The sequence below is a fragment of the Lethenteron reissneri genome, chromosome 53 (genome assembly GCF_015708825.2).
Source record: "Lethenteron reissneri isolate LAM-NWPU_2019-01 chromosome 53, ASM1570882v1, whole genome shotgun sequence".
Lineage (NCBI taxonomy): Eukaryota > Metazoa > Chordata > Hyperoartia > Petromyzontiformes > Petromyzontidae > Lethenteron > Lethenteron reissneri.
This window is the reverse complement of record NC_083831.1, coordinates 10,921,438-10,938,634: the sequence shown is the minus strand read 5'-3', so window position 1 is coordinate 10,938,634 and position 17,197 is coordinate 10,921,438. Positions and strand designations below refer to the sequence as shown.

Here is a 17,197-nt window from a genome sequence, read left to right as displayed (position 1 = left end):
AACTTTCTCCGATGACATCAATGTGTTGAGAGCCACCACATTTGAAACCATTGGGGGGGTTTGACAGCAGCACGATGAATTTCGATTTAAAGCTTTCGTGACTGCAGGGATTCATCTTCTTGGTTCTTTCGGTAAAGTCACGTAGAATGGAAATAATAAAATAATAAAAATAAAATAATTCTCACGACGTTTCGGCCACAACGCAAGCAGCCGTCCTCAGGTGGAGAACAGGTCTGTCATTCAGACTCTGTCTTCTCGACAGACCTGTTCTCCACCTGAGGACGGCTGCTTGCGTTGTGGCCGAAACGTCGTGAAAATTATTTTATTATGTTTTATTACTTTATTATTTCCATTCTACGTGACTTTACGGAACGAACCAAGAAGAAGCAGCACGATGATGATGGTGGAGGGGTGTTTTCAAATGTGTGTATTGTCAGGGGCCGCACTAAAGGCCACCAGTGGCCTGTGGGCCTTGCAATGAAGAACGCCGATTTAGAGCTTTCGCGCTTGCGTTTTTCGGCACGATGTTCGACGTTTCACTCCTCCTGTTGGAAGCCGTCTTACAGAATTGAATTCGCGTTGCCGAAGAAACTCTTGGCACGGCCTGGAAACGTGATTATTAAATAACCAATCCTTTACAGAAAATCAACAAATACATCAGGGGCCTAGCAAGTCTATTTTAATCGATGAATCGGTGCATCGTTACAGTCTCGCTGTACAGGTTTCGGTTTGCGCGATTTCACGCCGTATATGCGGGGAACCTATACCCAAAATTCGTGACGTGACGCGTATTGAATTCAGTCCACTTGGGACAACGTCATACAGTTAGATGCGAGTACTGTGTGCGATACTCGGCGGGCAGCTGCCTCGCACACAAGAGACACGTACACGGAGAGCGATACATACAGGGAACCGGAGAACCCGTGCACAACAGGGGGAGAAAACGTAACAAGCCCCGCACAGAAGAGCATCCGAGTTGGTAATGGAACCCAGGCCCCTTCAGAGCGCTACCGAGTGAGCGACGTGCTTTGCCCGGCTCTGCGGGCACAACACCTAGGAGTCCCGATCGCCGTCAGTCTTAGCTCGCTTGGCTTTCGGCCCTTCCTCCTCTTCACGTTCCTCCGCGGCTGCCGTGGGCTTCTCAGTCACAGGCTCCTGCATCGCCATGGGCTCCTCCGTCACGGGCCCATCTGCTGAGCACGACGACTCTGCCACAGGCTTCTTCACCAAGAGTCCCTCCGCCACGGGCTTCTCCGCCGCAGGTCGCTCCGCCGTGGGCTTCTCCACCAAGAGTCCCTCCACCGTGGGCTTCTCCGCCACAGGTCCCTCCGCCGTGGGCTTCTCCACCAAGAGTCCCTCCACCGTGGGCTTCTCCGCCACAGGTCGCTCCACCGTGGGCTTCTCCGCCACAGGTCGCTCTACCGTGGGCTTCTCCGCCACAGGTCGCTCTACCGTGGGCTTCTCCGCCACAGGTCGCTCCGCCGTGGGCTTCTCCGCCGCAGGTCGCTCCGCCGCGGGCCGCTCCGCCGCAGAGCCAGCATCAGGCGCCACCGTAATGCCTGCAATAGGGCAGTCCATCCCCCGTTACCAATCATAACGCTGTCAAAAGGTAATCCACCGTCAATCGACACCGTCTCAAGTTTATTTGATTTCAAACTTCACGTAAGCCACTTGGAAGCTGGAAGGGGAAACATGGGCAGAGGCGTGAGTTAATTCTGGATCAGACAGGCCACATTCTCTGGACGGAGCGATAGCCAGTTGGTCGAGACTAAGGGTGGAGAGGCAGCTAAAGGAGTGAGTTAGCGCCTTGGAGGACGTCTACGGTGGAGGTGGAGCGGTTTGAGATAAACTCGCGTGCAGGAGCCCGGCGGATCGTTGCCGCACGAGTCCGCAAGAGGTGGCGACGTCGGCGGCTTGCGCAAGAGGAGGCTGAAGGTGACGACGAAGGGATAGCGACGGCTGAGAGACATTAACGACAGCTGTCCAGTCCAAGTTGGTGTGTTTGATTAACTGGGTGAGAACCCAAAGAGACCAGGATAAGACTAGATTTGAAGCTTTCGTGACTGCAAGGATTCATACTCTTAGTTCTTTCGGTAAAATCACGTAGGTAAAAAATGATTTAATTGTTATATTTTTATTAATTTTTATTTCATTTTTTACCTACGTGACTTTATCGAAAGAACCAGGATAAGAGTCTCGTTTGCAAGAGAAATCTGCGGGGGGGGGGGGGGGGGGTCGGCTTACCAAAATGACAAAAGGGAAATAGAAATTTAAATGAAAGCACAGCTCATGGGGCAAAACGGAAATCGGCGTAAAAACAAACGTGTCATGAGAAATCTAAAATATCGCGCCAACGTAAATCGGTGTTAAATCATAAATGTCCCAGTGGCGGAAGTCGGCTCGGGGCTGTTGCCTTGTGCCCTGGGTGTGCGTCTTCAGAATCGGAATATTTATTTATTCTGGAGGAATCCCCTTCAGCGGCTCGGCCAAGGTGATGCAAGCTGGGAGGAGTAAGTGCATGGTGGTGGTGGCGGTTGAAGAGGAGAGGTCGTGCTGAGATTAAACTATAAACTATAAAAACTAAACTTTTATTTTGCCAGGTAAGACCCCACTGAACTATGTAGCTGATTTGCAGAAGTGACCTGGCCACAAATGATAGCTCAACAAGTGACTAACCGCGTGGAAATGTACACCAGGAAAATACTTGAACAGCGTGTTTCTAAATATGGAGTGAAAAACTGGAGGACCCTGAGAAAAATCCACGCGACCACGGAGAGAGAGAGAGAACACGCAAACTCCAAATATACAGCAGCAGGCATCAGGATCCGGATCGAACCCACGGCATCCTGTATACCAGGCCAGGTAGTTAACATCTCCTAGCCACCGTGATGATGATGAGAGAAGAGAGATGCAAACTCCAAATATACAGCAGGCGTCAGGGTCGGGATCGAACCCACGGCATCCTGTATACCAGGCGAGGTAGTTAACATCTCCTAGCCACCGTGGTGATGATGAGAGAAGAGAGATGCAAACTCCAAATATACAGCAGCAGGCGTCAGAGTCGGGATCGAACCCACGGCATCCTGTACACCAGGCGAGGTAGTTAACATCTCGCCAGCGACAAGACTACAGAGTTCAGCTACGCCGGTCCCTGCCGCTACAGGGGGGGGGGGGAAGCCGCCTCTTACCTGTGAGCAGGTATCCCCCGGATGCGCTTGTGCTCATGAGCGGATGAGTTCGGTTCGGCAAAACCTTGACGACACACACATGCACGCCCCGGCGGCACTGCGGTTAGCGCGCCGCGCCAGACGTCGCAAACGGGTTTTGATTCCGTACCCGGCCACACCAGGGTCGCAAACGGGTACCCGTACCCGGCCGTACCCGGCCATACCCTACCCGTACCCAGCTGGGTACGGGTAGGGTACGGGTATCGGGTACCTGATTGCGACCTCTGGGATGAAGCCATGTTGCAGGCGCGGGTGGGTTGATTCTAGGAACTTGAATTGTGAGAAGAGTCAAGACGTTGGGAAATGAGTGACAAACGGTTACTCACCAGTAACTCACGGCCTACCCGTACCCGGCCGCACCAGAGTCGCAAACGGCTACCCGTACCCGGCCGGGTACGGGTAGCCGGGAATCGGGTAGGGTTTGGGTATCGGGTACCCGGTTGCGACCTCTGCGCCGCGCTCTCTCCCTCAATCCCGCAACATCAGTTTGAGTCCCGACCGGTGCCAACATCAGTGGCAGTCGATATGTGAACTTTCCACCCCCCCCCCCAACCGAACTATTTAAATATTTGTATTTTAACCAGCTGAGGCCCACTGAGCTATATAGCTCTTTTACAGGTAGGAACAACAGTTTCACACTGCCCACCGGGGATTATTTGTCTGTCTGTCTGTCGTGCATAGCCACGCCCTCGATTTGTATTTTATCGAGCGCTTCAGGCGGGCTCAGCACCACGTGACGCGCCGCCCCACGCAGCTTGCGCCGCGTGACACGGATCGCACGAATGCGCTGTCCAACCAAGTTCCTACCTGCCCACTCCGAAGGAACGTGTTTCAGAAACGACCTCTTACAACAATGTATAGCACGTTGATTCTAAATGTGGAGGGAAAAACAGGAGGACCTGGAGAAAAATCCACACGATCACAGTTAGAACACGCAAACTCCAAATATACATGTGTCAGTTGGGATCGAACCCACGACCTCCTGTATACCAGGCGAGGTAGTCAACATCTTGCTACCCACCCTCACCCCATCAACCTCTATCAATCACCAACCCGCATTGACCGGAAGAGTGAAGTATGGTCAAATGACCCTCAAGACTGACATGGCATGTGGACACTTTAGCCCATCAGTGGATTGACAAAGGGGCTGTCTACCAATCTGATCGTCACCGTCATCATCGTCAGACTAGATCTATCCATGGCTCATGATGATGATGATGACGGAGCGGCTGCCAAAGGAGAGAAAACGCCCAAGAGAACGCAACCGTGGAGATGGAGCCATGAAGTAAGCTCGCACCGAGGCGCCATATGGATTGCTGCATCATAGGAGCGCGAGATGCTGGCGGCTTGGAGAGATCTTCATCCAGCAGTGGAGAGATCACAGCTCATGATGATGATGAGGAACCTCACCTGGTAGAAGCGGAGCCAGGACTCGGTGAGGTGGAGGCTCACCGTGCTCCCGCGCTCCTTCAGGTTGGTGTAGCATTCCAGCAGCGGCTGCACATCACACGCATCGCACACACACATCGTGCACATACATCGCATATATACACACACACACACATCGCATGTACACACACAGCGTGTACACACACCGCGCACACATCACATTAAAACCGAGAAGAGCAGGAGCCCTGCCCCCCATCATGCACACCTTCTACAGAGGCACCGTTGAGAGCATCTTGACGAGCTGCATCACCGTGTGGTACGGCACCTGCACCGTGTCCTGCCGCAAGACTCTGCAGCGCATAGTGAGAGCAGCTGAGAGGATCATTGGTGTCTCTCTCCCCCCTCTTCTGGACATTTATAACACCCGCATCACCAGCAAAGCAATCAAGATTGCAGGTGATCCCACCCACCCATCTCACAGCCTCTTCAGCCTGCTGCCGTCAGGGAGGAGACTGCGGAGTCTTCCAGCCAGGACCAGCAGGCTCAAAGACAGTTTCTTTCACCAGGCTATCAGGAGACTCAACTCCCTCCCTGCTCTACCATCACTCCCCCCCTCTGCCCACCCACCCCCCTTTGCCCCCTGACCCCATCCCCCACACACACATTCACTCGTACATCCTGATCTCTGGACTGCACATTGCACTACATCGCACTACCACACTGGTTTAAATATCTTATTTCTTTAAATACTTTATTTAAATAATATTTTACATTTTAAAAATGCTTGACTGTTGTTTATTTTAAGTTTATTACATTTTTGATTATTTATCTTGTGTTGATCGCCGATTGTTTATTGTTTATTTATGTCTGTTAATTGTGATTAATTTTTTAATTGCTTGGTTGCACCGTGGGACCAAGAGAGAGGACTGTAATTTCATCTGTGTTGTATGTCATGCATGTAACACACTTGACAATAAAGTGACTTTAAGACTTTAAGACATTACACACACCAACTGCGCACATGTTGCATATACACACACACACATCACATATACACACCGGGTACACATGCATCACACACACACCGTGAACACATTGTGCACACACATCGCATATACACACACACAGAGCGCACATACAAACATCTCACACACACACCGGGTACACACGCATCGCACACACCGCGCACATACATCGCATGTACACACACACCATGCACATGTCGCATATACACACACACACTGTGCACACACATCACATATACACACACTGCACTCACAAACATCACACACATACCGGGTACACATGCATCACACACACATCGTGTATATATATCCACACATGTTGAACTTTTTTCGCACCGTACGCACCCGTGCAAACGCACGCGGGTACGCACGCACGTACGCAGGTATACACGAAGGTACAGACCTAGGTAGACGTGCACACGCAGGTACATGCACAAACAACAACAATTGCGCTTGTGCCAGGCTATGTGCACGTTGAGGTCAAGTGAAGTGTCGAACGTCCGCTGGCAGGTCACGGGGCAGACCCAGGTGCCACGGGTCGACTGAGATGACTGGCTGATGCACCACCTGTGCCCCCTACTGTGCCAACTTGCTGTGTTTTAGCTGCCCGGCGTTCTGCTCGTTGTTGTGAGCATCGCTCCTCTGCCCTCCGTTGTTGTTGGAGGGCGACTGCCTCCAACTGCCCAGTAGCGTCCTTCACGAGCCTCCTCCACAGAGGCCGATCTTGACACCGCTGGTACCAGTCATCGGCAAGTCCACTCAACTCCACATCCTCTTGTACCACATCACTCCATCTCCTCTCTAGCCAGTGCTGCGCCCGTTTAGCCCCCTCTATCCGACCGAACAAAAGCTTCATTCTAGATTTGAAGCTTTCGTGACTGCAAGGATTCATATTCTTAGGTTTTTTCGGTAAAGTCACGTAGGTAAAAAATTAAAATTAATAAAAGTAAAATTTAAATAAATTTAAATCACGACGTTTCGGAGGCAACACAAGTCTTACTTGATACAGCAATCGTGCTGTGACGGTTCCACCTGCAGACGGAAGCTTGTGTTGCCTCCGAAACGTCGTGATTTTTATTTTATTTTACTTCTATTAATTTGAATTTTTTACCTAAGCGACTTTACCGAAAAAACCTAAGAATACGAACAAAAGCTCTTTAGGCATGCGGTGGCTGGGCATGCGGGCTACATGACCCAGCCACATAGTTACACACGCATGTACGGAAGCACACGCACGTACATGTGCAGGTACACACGCACACGCACCTCCCTGTGCTGGCAAAAGACGACAAAAGGTCGCGAGGGGGAGACGAAGTCAAGGAGCCCCTCGAGAATCGGCCACGGCTGGAACTTGCAGGCGATGATCAGGCTGACGAGACGGGGGGGGGGGGGGGGGGGGGGGGGGGTTGGTGGGAGTTAAAGCCGTTGCGCCGGCAACGTCTCGCCACGAAGTACGTCTCGCAGACTTCCACGGTCGTCATGGTCCTCACCACCCCAGCGACTTAAAAGGCAGAACGGAACTGCCGCGGAGAGGGCGATGAGCAGCCCCGAGTTGAAGTTGCAGTAAATGTCGAGTGATCCCGCCGCACCTCCGATTAGCACGGTTGAAGAAGTTCAACATCCATACATACTCAACCGGAAATTATACTAAATCCTAAATGCATACTAAAAAAAACAATCAACGTCGTCCGCCAGGCCAAAGCTGTTGTCACCACCCCACAACCCACCAGATCCCGCAGCTGCTGCGCAGTACAAGCACAGCGGTCTTCGAGGTCTGCCCCTAACAGTCCCCCCCCCCCCCACTATCTTCTACTCTTCGGCCTTCTCGTACCCTCGTGTCGCCGGACTCTTGTAGAGACCTCCCCAATGGGCGTGCCAGTAACCGGCTTCCTCTATCAACCGGCCCTCCCAAGTTACACAGGACTTACAGCTACACCCAGGCCTAAAGTATACGCTAAAGCCATTGCGTGATTACACGTGCAATGGCCAATGATGTCACAACACCCTGATGAGTGACATGAGTCTAACCCCCCCAGTCTAGCCTGCCTTGCCAGGCAAGGGGTTATAAAGACCCGGGCAGGCTGGGGGCGGCACTAGGCCGCAACGGTGTTCATGTTTCAAGTAAACACGTTTAATAACTCCCGCAAGTTAACGAATTTAATAACTCGTGCATAACCAAGATCACGTCAGCGCATTATGCGCGAGTTACACAATTGAAGCAACAAGTTGATGGGAAGACTCACCCATCGGCATCTCTCCGCGCGAGCTCCGCCACGCCAATGTCTGCGCACCGCTTCCTCTCCTCCTGCCGCACCTCCTTCTGTGCAGGGCGGCGGCAGGCAACGCACCGACCGCTCAGCTGTGGCGCGTACACAATTCTCTGGCACGAGTCGCGACGGGTACCGCAAGATCCGACTGCGTCCGTCCAACGATCGCCGAGCCAACGTATCAACGGCATAGAAAAGTGCTGAAAACGTCGATTTAAAGCTTTCGTGACTGCAGAGATTCATCTTCTTGGTTCTTTCGGTAAAGTCACGTAGAAGAGAAATAATAAAAATAAAACATAACAAAATAATTCTCAAGACGTTTCGGCCACAACGCAAGCAGCCGTCAGGTGAAGAACAGGTCCGTCAGGAAGACAGCGTCTGACTTTACCGAAAGAACCAAAAAGATTCTGAAAACGTGTTTCTTGCTAGCGGTACGGAATAAAACATTTTAAGCAGAAAAATTACTTTCGCCAAAAACATACATTCCCTTCACCTGAGATTTGAGGTCCTTGACGTTGGCCATGCCAGTCTCACTCTCGGTCCGGACGTCTCCTTGCCTCTTGCCAGCCTGCTCTCCCGCAATGGAATCCAGTTCCGCCTGCTGAGAATCCTGCTCCGGCTGCTCCACATTGCCGGCAGCTGGCGCCTCCGTGTCCATACCAGAGTCGTCCGCACATCCGTCCGAGCATCCCTCTGGGAGGCCAGTGCACTCTGCGGAGACCACGGTGGCGGTGTTGTTGCTAGCGGCGACGGTGGTATTGTTAGCGGCGGCTCCGGTGTTGCTAACGACGACGGCATTGTTGCTAGCGGCGACGGCGTTGTTACTAGCGGCGGTGTTGTTAGCGGCGACGGCGTCGGTGTTGCTAGCGGCAGCGCCGTCGCAGCACTGCTGGGCGATGGCGCCGATCCGGTCGAGGGGGACGGAGAAGACGCGGGCGAAGAAGCGCTCGGGGAAGCCGAAGTGCTCCGTGGCCGTGGTGTTGGCCATGGCGCCGGCGTGCACGTTTAGGATCGTGCCGTGCCCTGCGGAGGCGTGGACAGACGGACGAACGGGTTACTCACGGGAGAATGGACGGCCACATGGACGAAACGGGGTTGGGGGGGGGCAACAGACGGACAAATGCAAAGATCGCACGGGCACCATCACACACAAAGACGACCCCACCATCCGTATAGCCTTAACAGATTGTTTGGGCAAGTGCTGTTACCGATTGCCTGCCAAGGGGGCGGTGGGTGGCTAGCACCACACTTGACCGTCTTTGTGTCTCGAGTGGCGATGTTCACACACCGCACGAGTGTCGACCTAGACGACACGCGCTTCATTTAACCGTCACCCGCGTCGACCGCGAACGGGAATCGAACCGGGGTCGCCGGGTTCGTAGCATGGCGCGCTAACCCGCTGCGCCACCGCTGCACCTCCGCTCCCCGCACGCACACACACGCACGCGCGTGCCGGCCGCTCTCACCTCCCATGCGCTCCATGACGGCGCCCAGCACAAGCCCCGAGCAGCTCTCCACGACGATCGTCTTGCCGCTGGCGCGCACGTTCCCGGACGCCAGCAGCTGCGACAGCGAATCCACGCGGAGGTGGCTGGCACGAGCGAGCGGAGCGTCACGAGGTTACGGCACAAAAACCACGCCGGCAGAGACCGGAGCCGGGGGAGTCAGCACCCATCCCTCCCCCCCTCGCCCCACTTCCCGCGCGCACGGACAACCTCACCGGATCTCTGTCGAGATTGAAAACTCATTCTGATTTTTGTGTATTAGTTTGTTGTCCTTCTCCCGCGCCCCCGCACCTCCGATTAGCACCGTTGGCTACGTACGGTGTGTGAAAGAAGTTCAGCATCCATAGATACACCATCAACTGGCTCTAAATCATTCAAGCATACACGTGGGCACACATTCATTTGAAATATTTAAATAAAAATTACAGTAAAATGTAAATTTTTGTAAGCTCGAATTGGGCACTTTTGCCCACTTCCAACCAAAGGATTTTGGGCACTTTATAGCAAAAACAATTTGGCAGCCCCAACTGGAGGATGGTCTGACCATCCATCACCACCACCACACCTAGCTGCCTTTGTCTCCACACAGTGCTGATGTTTGCAAACTGTAGCATGTGTAATAAAGCTCGTTGAGGCGACTTCTGAAATTCGTCTTTTATTCAACTGCTGACAGGCAGCGTGAGAGGGACAGATAGAGAGAGAGACACCCTACCACGTGGCAACCCGGAGCCCCGCTCCCATGTGGCCCCCTTCCTCTGTTCGTTCCCGTTCTGACCACGTGTCGCTCGTCTCCACCCCTATTTAATACCCGGGTCACGTGGTACGTTTACGCCAATCCTCGTTAGCCTCCATGGAATATTCCAGGCCCCCTCGTAAGCTCCCGGGACCACGCCCCTGACTCGTCTCCCCATTGGCTGTGGCCAAAGCCAGCAGAACCAATCCCCTACTTACAGCTGTCACCTTTCCATCACGTCAGGGCCACGCCCCCAGGGTTCCCCCCATTGGCTATAAACCAGGACCGGCAGAGCCAATCATCATGACGAGTTGTGATACGTCATTGAGCCGGATATATCCTCACGTTACACATGTACTCAATTAAGGCTGTGTCGATCACAGCCTCAAATGAGGCTCCGATAAGCACGGTTGGCTACGTACGGTGCCAAAAAAGAAGTTCAACATACGTACGGTGCTGCTCAGAGATGCCTGCCCAATTGCTCCAAGGCAGGGGTCATCGGTCAACCTGCAGCTCCAGAGCCGCATGCGGCTCTTTGGCTGCCCCCCTTTTGCGAGCAACCGTTTTAACAACAAAAAATGTAATCTTAAAACACAACTTTACGTAAAGAAAATTGATTCAATACGGCAGACCGCTGCTCTCAGGTAAAAGCGCGCATGTACGTTGAACTTCTTTCGTACCGCACGCGGCCAATCGGAGGGTGCTCTCGCGACAAAAGTGGATGGGCAACATGCTCGTGGTGGAACAGCGCTTACCAGATCTTGGCCGGCTCGCGCGAGTGGTACATTGTAGCCAGGAGGCGTGCGTTCGGCTTCAGCACCGTGATGTGGGATTCGTATCTGCGCACACACGCGGCCATTCGTCAGTGACCGCAGCGTCACCGCAGCACTCCCCCGCCGTCCCGACCGATGAATCGGAACGCTACTTCTACGCTCCCCGGGGCTTAAACCAACCCGTGCTGACCAGCGCGGCGAAGTATGGTCGAATAACCGCCGTGACCGATGAGTCCTTGGCTCTCCGTTTTCCTCTCGCACGCGCAACGGCCCGAAGACGTCTCTTCGCATATATACGGAGGACGGCAGAGCTTGGGCGATCGTTGGCGCCAGCTCACGCGGTCTGGCCCGCTGCCTGCCCGCTTGTCCGCGGTTTCTCCTCGTGCGTCCCGAGTCGAGAGCGAGCGGACACACCATGCAGATTATTTATGTTATCGTTGTAATACTGGAGAACAAACGTCACACAAACACAGTCCTGGGACAATGCTCGGATGGCTAAAACAAACCCATGCAGGTGAAGAGGACCGTGCAAGCAAATTTAATTGTTGTACGATACTTCAACGGCCTGCTCCCCAAGCAAATCTACACAAACTCCATCCTAAAACCCTCTCGTCGTGGCTAGCAGACCTCTCACCGAGTGGTGAAGTATGGTCAAACGACCCGCACGGTCTGGGGAGGCCCTCGTCGCACTCATTGCACACAAAGTGCTTGCCACAAATGAACTACAATACCAGGGTGATCTCATCGGGGGAGCATAAACTATCACGTGAACTCCGGTCATCCTCTAAGCAGCGGCTTTTGGCTCGCCACTGAACAAAGATGGTCACCGCATTGCATGCTTTGAGATGCGCTTCTGCGGCCGTCTGGAACGCTCTTCCTTCCGATATTAGAAGGCCACTGGAGCCATGCACTTTTAAATCATCTATATTGAAAACGAATTCCTTTAGAACTACTTTTTTTGTTTAGTTTGTTGACCTTCCCACGCACCTCCGTGCAAAAGAAGTTCAACATACAAAGACAAAGCGAGCACCTATGAAGGGCAGGAAGGCACACAAGATAGTAGGTGGCCAGCACCACGCCCGACCGCCTTTGTCTCCCCAGTGGAAATGTTTTTCCACACCGCACCAGGTACTCATTTGAGGCGACCTAGGGGAGGCCCAGGACGGGTTTCGATAACCGTCACCGGTGTTGGCCGTGAGCGAGAATCGAACTCGGGTCGCCAGGTTCGTAGCGCAGCGCGTGAACCACCACACGACCGGATTGACAGCGGTGCTGTTCCGCATTGAGCGGATCTACTCACTTCTTCTTCTTCCTCTTGATGTACTTCTCTTGAGAAAACTCCGTCTTTTCTTTGAACGTGCTGCTGTTCTCCACCAGCTGGCTCACAATCTCCTGCTCAACGCAAATCACCGATGAGAAAAATCAACGGAATCCTCCGATACGAATAACAAAATAATAATCCCATTCATTAAGAGCCTTTCATCAAGCAGGGCGTCATGGTTTGCTTGGTGTTGTTTGTCGAGCTATCGTATTAGCACGGTTGGCTATGTACGGTGCGAAATATGTACAACATTTGTGGCCGGGTCGCTTCTGAAAACGAGCGATAGCTCAGTGGGCTTTACCGGGTAAAATTAAAAATAGTTTATACTTTAGTTTAATTGCAGGGCTCAACATTTACATGCATCCACTTTTATCGTAAGCTGAGCACATGTCTCTCAGCCCCTATCGCTCCGTGCTGGGCCAGTGAAGAGCTGTGCCCCACCGTGCCTCTGGGGCTGGGGTAGTGAGGAGCTTGGCCCTACCGTGCCCCTGATGCTGGGGTAGTGAGGAGCTGTGCCCCACCGTGCCCCTGGGGCTGGGGTAGTGAGGAGCTGTGCCCCACCGTGCCCCTGGGGCTGGGGTAGTGAGGAGCTGTGCCCTACCGTGCCCCTGAGGCCCTGTTCCTTGAGAGCCGAGATGTCGTCCCGCGTGAGCTTCTGTGCCGAGCCGTCGCTCTGGATGTTGCGGTTGTCGACTCCGGACTCCGACACCGCGACTGCGACAGGCGGGGAGAAAACCAAACAGCGCGGCGACCCGTGTGGGGCAAACCGGGGGAAAAGGATGGTGCGACATTTCGAGAAGCAATTGCACATAGACACCCTTACAAGTCCAAACTATATGGTACAATTATATTGTGTAATAGTATTGTTTGGGACACGAAACTGACATAGGAATTTATCGTGGTGGTATATAACAATATTATATAACAATGGTATATAACAATGGTATATAACAATGGTATATAACAATGGTATATAACAATGCTATATAAAAATGGTATATACCAATGGTATATAACAATGGTATATAACAATGTTATATAAAAATGGTATATAACAATGGTATATAACAATGGTATATAACAATGCCCCAAAGCCCCATTGACACTCGAGACTGTTTTCTGGAGGGCTCTGCTTTGGCCAATTTCATTCAAGATCGTTGGGATTCATGTCGGAGGAAAGCAGAGTACCCAGAGCATATCCATCACCGACACAAAAGGGGACAACACACAAAGCTCTGCATCAGATGGATTTAATAATCCATGTGATGAGCTGCAATCTTCTGGTGACATATTCCCCCAGCCACCATACAATGTGCGGAGGAAAACAATTGGGCTTGGGCAGGGCACGTAACTAGAATGGGTCATGGTCAGCGGTTCAGACTAAGGACAACAGCTACACAGGGAGAAAACGCACAAAAGCACATCCACTGAGGATATTGAACAATGAGATTAGCTTGCGTGCAGGAGCCAGACAGAATCTTGCATTTAAGAACAATGATAATCAGAACTTTTATTTTTCAATTCAAAGCTTTCGTGACTGCAGGGATTCATATTATTGGTTCTTTCGGTAAAGTCACGTAGATAGGTTCAATAGAAAATTACAAAAAATTACCAAAAACTACGACGTTTCGATCGACATTAAATCCCAACGATCTTGAATGAAATTGACCAAAGCAGAACCCTCCATCAGGAAGAGGGGGTTAGCTTCTAAAGGTAAACGGTTTATAAAGGTTTGAAATGGGCGTAGCCCAAACGTCAGCAGCCAATGTTAATGTACACCACTTAAAATTTTTTGTTATTTTCTTTGAACCTATCTACGTGACTTTACCGAAAAACCCAAACAAGGTGGCTAATGTTGATGATAATGAGTGTGAAGAAGGCCCAGCATAAGAGTACGGAGCACTGCAAAGGATGAACTAACACCAGGTAAGAAAGTGGCCAGACATCCCAATTGTGGACCCTCCTGACGACGTCTCGACACCGTTTGACGACGTCTCACCTTCAGCCTTGAGCACCTTGCTCGCACACAGGGGCTGTAGGTCACCTCCACCCGTGATGTCAAACGTGGTGCCGTACCTCGCACCGATCAAACTGTCCACGAAGAACCACTTCTTCTCGAAGTTCACCTTCCTGAGGGATGCATCGCACCACATTGCCCGTCAGTCCAGCGACTTGCCCATTGCGTGTTACTGTTTTACCTTGTTTTATTTTACCCGGTAAGGCCCACCGAGCTATGTAGCTCTTTTCCAGAAGCGACATCGCCACAAATGATAGCTCAGCGAAGCGGCTTATCATGTGTTAATGTACAGCAGCCAAATACTCTAAACGCGTGTTCCTATATGTGGAGGGAAACGCCGGAGGACCGGGAGAAGAATTCACACAACCACGGGGAGACACGCAAACTGCAAATATACAGCAGCAGGCGTCAGGGTAGGGATCGAACCCACGACCTCCTGTAGACCAGGCGAGGGAGTTAACATCTCCTAGCCACCGTGATGATGATGATGAGAGACACCGCAAACTGCAAATATACAGCAGGCGTCAGGGTAGGGCTCGAACCCACGACCTCCTGTATACCAGGCGGAGGTAGTTAACATATCCTAGCCACCGTGATGATGATGATGAGAGATACCACAAACTGCAAATATACAGCAGGCGTCAGGGTAGGGCTCGAACCCACGACCTCCTGTAGACCAGGCGAGGGAGTTAACATCTCCTAGCCACCGTGATGATGATGATGAGAGACACCGCAAACTGCAAATATACAGCAGGCGTCAGGGTAGGGCTCGAACCCACGACCTCCTGTAGACCAGGCGAGGTAGTCAACATCTCTCCAGTTCAGCGACTTGTCCATTCGCTGTGGGGCAGTTCCACAAATGAGGCGACCTTAAAGCCATAATTGTAACATCATCAGAATAATATACTGCATTACGGGGTGGCCGTTTTGAAAATATGGCTTGTGTATGGGATAAGTGAATGGTTTCCTTTGTGCACACACATACACAACAGAATGCACCATCGCCACGCTGGGAAAACGTCAGCTCTCCCGAGTGAGTCCGACACGGCGGCGGGTTTATTTCTATTCGAGTTGCCGTGACAATGTCAGTTGACAAGACGGTGCTCAAGTAAACGCCACAGTGAGATCCGATACCGAAGATTACCGGCAACTACAAGGCGCGTCTGAAACGCACGTTGTGCAAAAATCCTTGAAAGGGATTCAGTCGAATGAGTTTGGTTGGGAGAACGCCGATAAAATAACAATCCATCTCGAAACCAGGGCCCTAAAAGCCAATGTGGGAAATTCCACATTGCTGTGGCGGGACCACTCTTAACGTCTGTCAGTTAAAATGTCGCTCTGCTCTGGGAGACGAAAGGGGGGGGTGGTGGACGAGAGGGGGGGAGACGAGAGGGGGGGGGAGACGAGGGGGGGGGGAGACGAGGGGGGGAGACGAGAGGGGGAGGGGAGACGAGGGGGGGGGAGACGAGGGGGGGAGACGAGGGGGGGGGAAGACGAGGGGGGGGGTGAAGTGGTGTGTGAAGGCCGCACTCCACACCGGTGTCTCTCCACTCGCACGGCCTTCAGCAAGTCCTCTCGCTTCAGCACCACGCGGTCGCCCTCCCCGATGATGACCACGGTGGTGGTGTCCGTCTGCATGATGTCGCCACCGCTGACGACGGCGCCGCCAGAGTTTGCAACGAGTGTCGCTAAAGCCACCGTGGTTGTTTGATTGTCAGTGTAGCTGCTGCCTCTACTGCTGCCTCTGTCTCTCCTGCTGCTGCTGCCTCTGTCTCTCCTGCTGCTGCCTCTGTATCTGCTGCTGCTGCCTCTGTATCTGCTGCTGCTGCCTCTGTATCTGCTGCTGCTGCCTCTGTATCTGCTGCTGCTGCCTCTGTATCTGCTGCTGCTGCCTCTGTATCTGCTGCTGCTGCCTCTGTATCTGCTGCTGCTGCCTCTGTATCTGCTGCTGCTGCCTCTGTATCTGCTGCTGCTGCCTCTGTATCTGCTGCTGCTGCCTCTGTATCTGCTGCTGCTGCCTCTGTATCTGCTGCTGCTGCCTCTGTATCTGCTGCTGCTGCCTCTGTATCTGCTGCTGCTGCCTCTGTATCTGCTGCTGCTTCCTCTGTATCTGCTGCTGCTGCCTCTGTATCTGCTGCTGCTGCCTCTGTATCTGCTGCTGCTGCCTCTGTATCTGCTGCTGCTGCCTCTGTCTCTCCTGCTGCTGCCTCTGTCTCTCCTGCTGCTGCCTCTGTCTCTCCTGCTGCTGCCTCTGTCTCTCCTGCTGCTGCCTCTGTATCTGCTGCTGCTGCCTCTGTCTCTCCTGCTGCTGCCTCTGTCTCTCGTGCTGCTGCCTCTGTCTCTCGTGCTGCTGCCTCTGTCTCTCGTGCTGCTGCCTCTGTCTCTCCTGCTGCTGCCTCTGTCTCTCCTGCTGCCTGTCTCTCCTGCTGCTGCCTCTGTCTCTCCTGCTGCCTGTCTCTCCTGCTGCTGCCTCTGTCTCTCCTGCTGCCTGTCTCTCCTGCTGCCTGTCTCTCCTGCTGCTGCCTCTGTCTCTCCTGCTGCAGCTGTCGCTACTGTGACTGCTGCCACCGCGGGTTTCAATGGCAACTTGAGGCGCGCCAAAAAAACGCACGTGGCTGACGACTTCCGCCCTCGTGTTACGGGTCGCGGCTGCGGACACCGCGCCGGCAAAGTGTAGGGGGGGGGAGAAAAACGCGTAGCGAAAATTGTCCCGTGGTTGTGTATATACGGTACACGGTACTCGATGATTTTCTATCAACCCTCTATTTAAATACTTTACCGTATTGTCTGGATTATAAGACGCCTACGGAAAGTAATACGCACGCAACCCCAAAACTTTCCCCCGTTGTCAATATAAGACGCACTTGGCTCTGAACTACGGGTAATCAAAAAAACCACGCATGAAAAAATGAAAATAGATCTTGACTTAAAGCTTTCGTG

The 17,197-nt window shown here is 52.7% G+C and overlaps 1 protein-coding gene and 1 long non-coding RNA gene across 2 annotated transcripts in view; both read right to left on the bottom strand.

Moving 5' to 3' along the window:
- The window catches only part of LOC133356184 (uncharacterized), a 358,360-nt gene that overhangs the window by 2,425 nt on the left and 338,738 nt on the right, over positions 1-17,197 (bottom strand). The gene's annotated exons all lie outside the window — the stretch shown is intronic.
- TRMT6 (tRNA methyltransferase 6 non-catalytic subunit) lies at positions 293-16,848 on the bottom strand. Its single transcript, XM_061573613.1, has 13 exons — positions 16,799-16,848; positions 15,795-16,708; positions 14,240-14,370; positions 12,842-12,954; positions 12,220-12,311; positions 10,902-10,985; positions 9,375-9,499; positions 8,402-8,931; positions 7,885-7,961; positions 6,908-7,010; positions 4,638-4,724; positions 3,189-3,252; positions 293-1,559 (listed from the first exon to the last, which is right to left on the bottom strand). Exons 2-13 carry the CDS (start codon positions 15,893-15,895, stop codon positions 1,054-1,056), a joined length of 2,013 nt encoding a protein of 670 aa, XP_061429597.1. The 5' UTR covers positions 15,896-16,708; positions 16,799-16,848; the 3' UTR covers positions 293-1,053.

Excerpts from the sequence above, each read along its gene's own strand:
- TRMT6 (XM_061573613.1), bottom strand. The coding sequence starts at position 15,895 with ATGCAGACGGACACCACCACCGTGGTCATCATCGGGGAGGGCGACCGC. Across the intron at positions 3,253-4,637 it reads CCTGGCTCCGCTTCTACCAG|GTTTTGCCGAACCGAACTCA; the intron begins GTGAGGTTCCTC and ends TGTGTCGTCAAG. Across the intron at positions 1,560-3,188 it reads CGGGGGATACCTGCTCACAG|GCATTACGGTGGCGCCTGAT; the intron begins GTAAGAGGCGGC and ends GCCCTATTGCAG.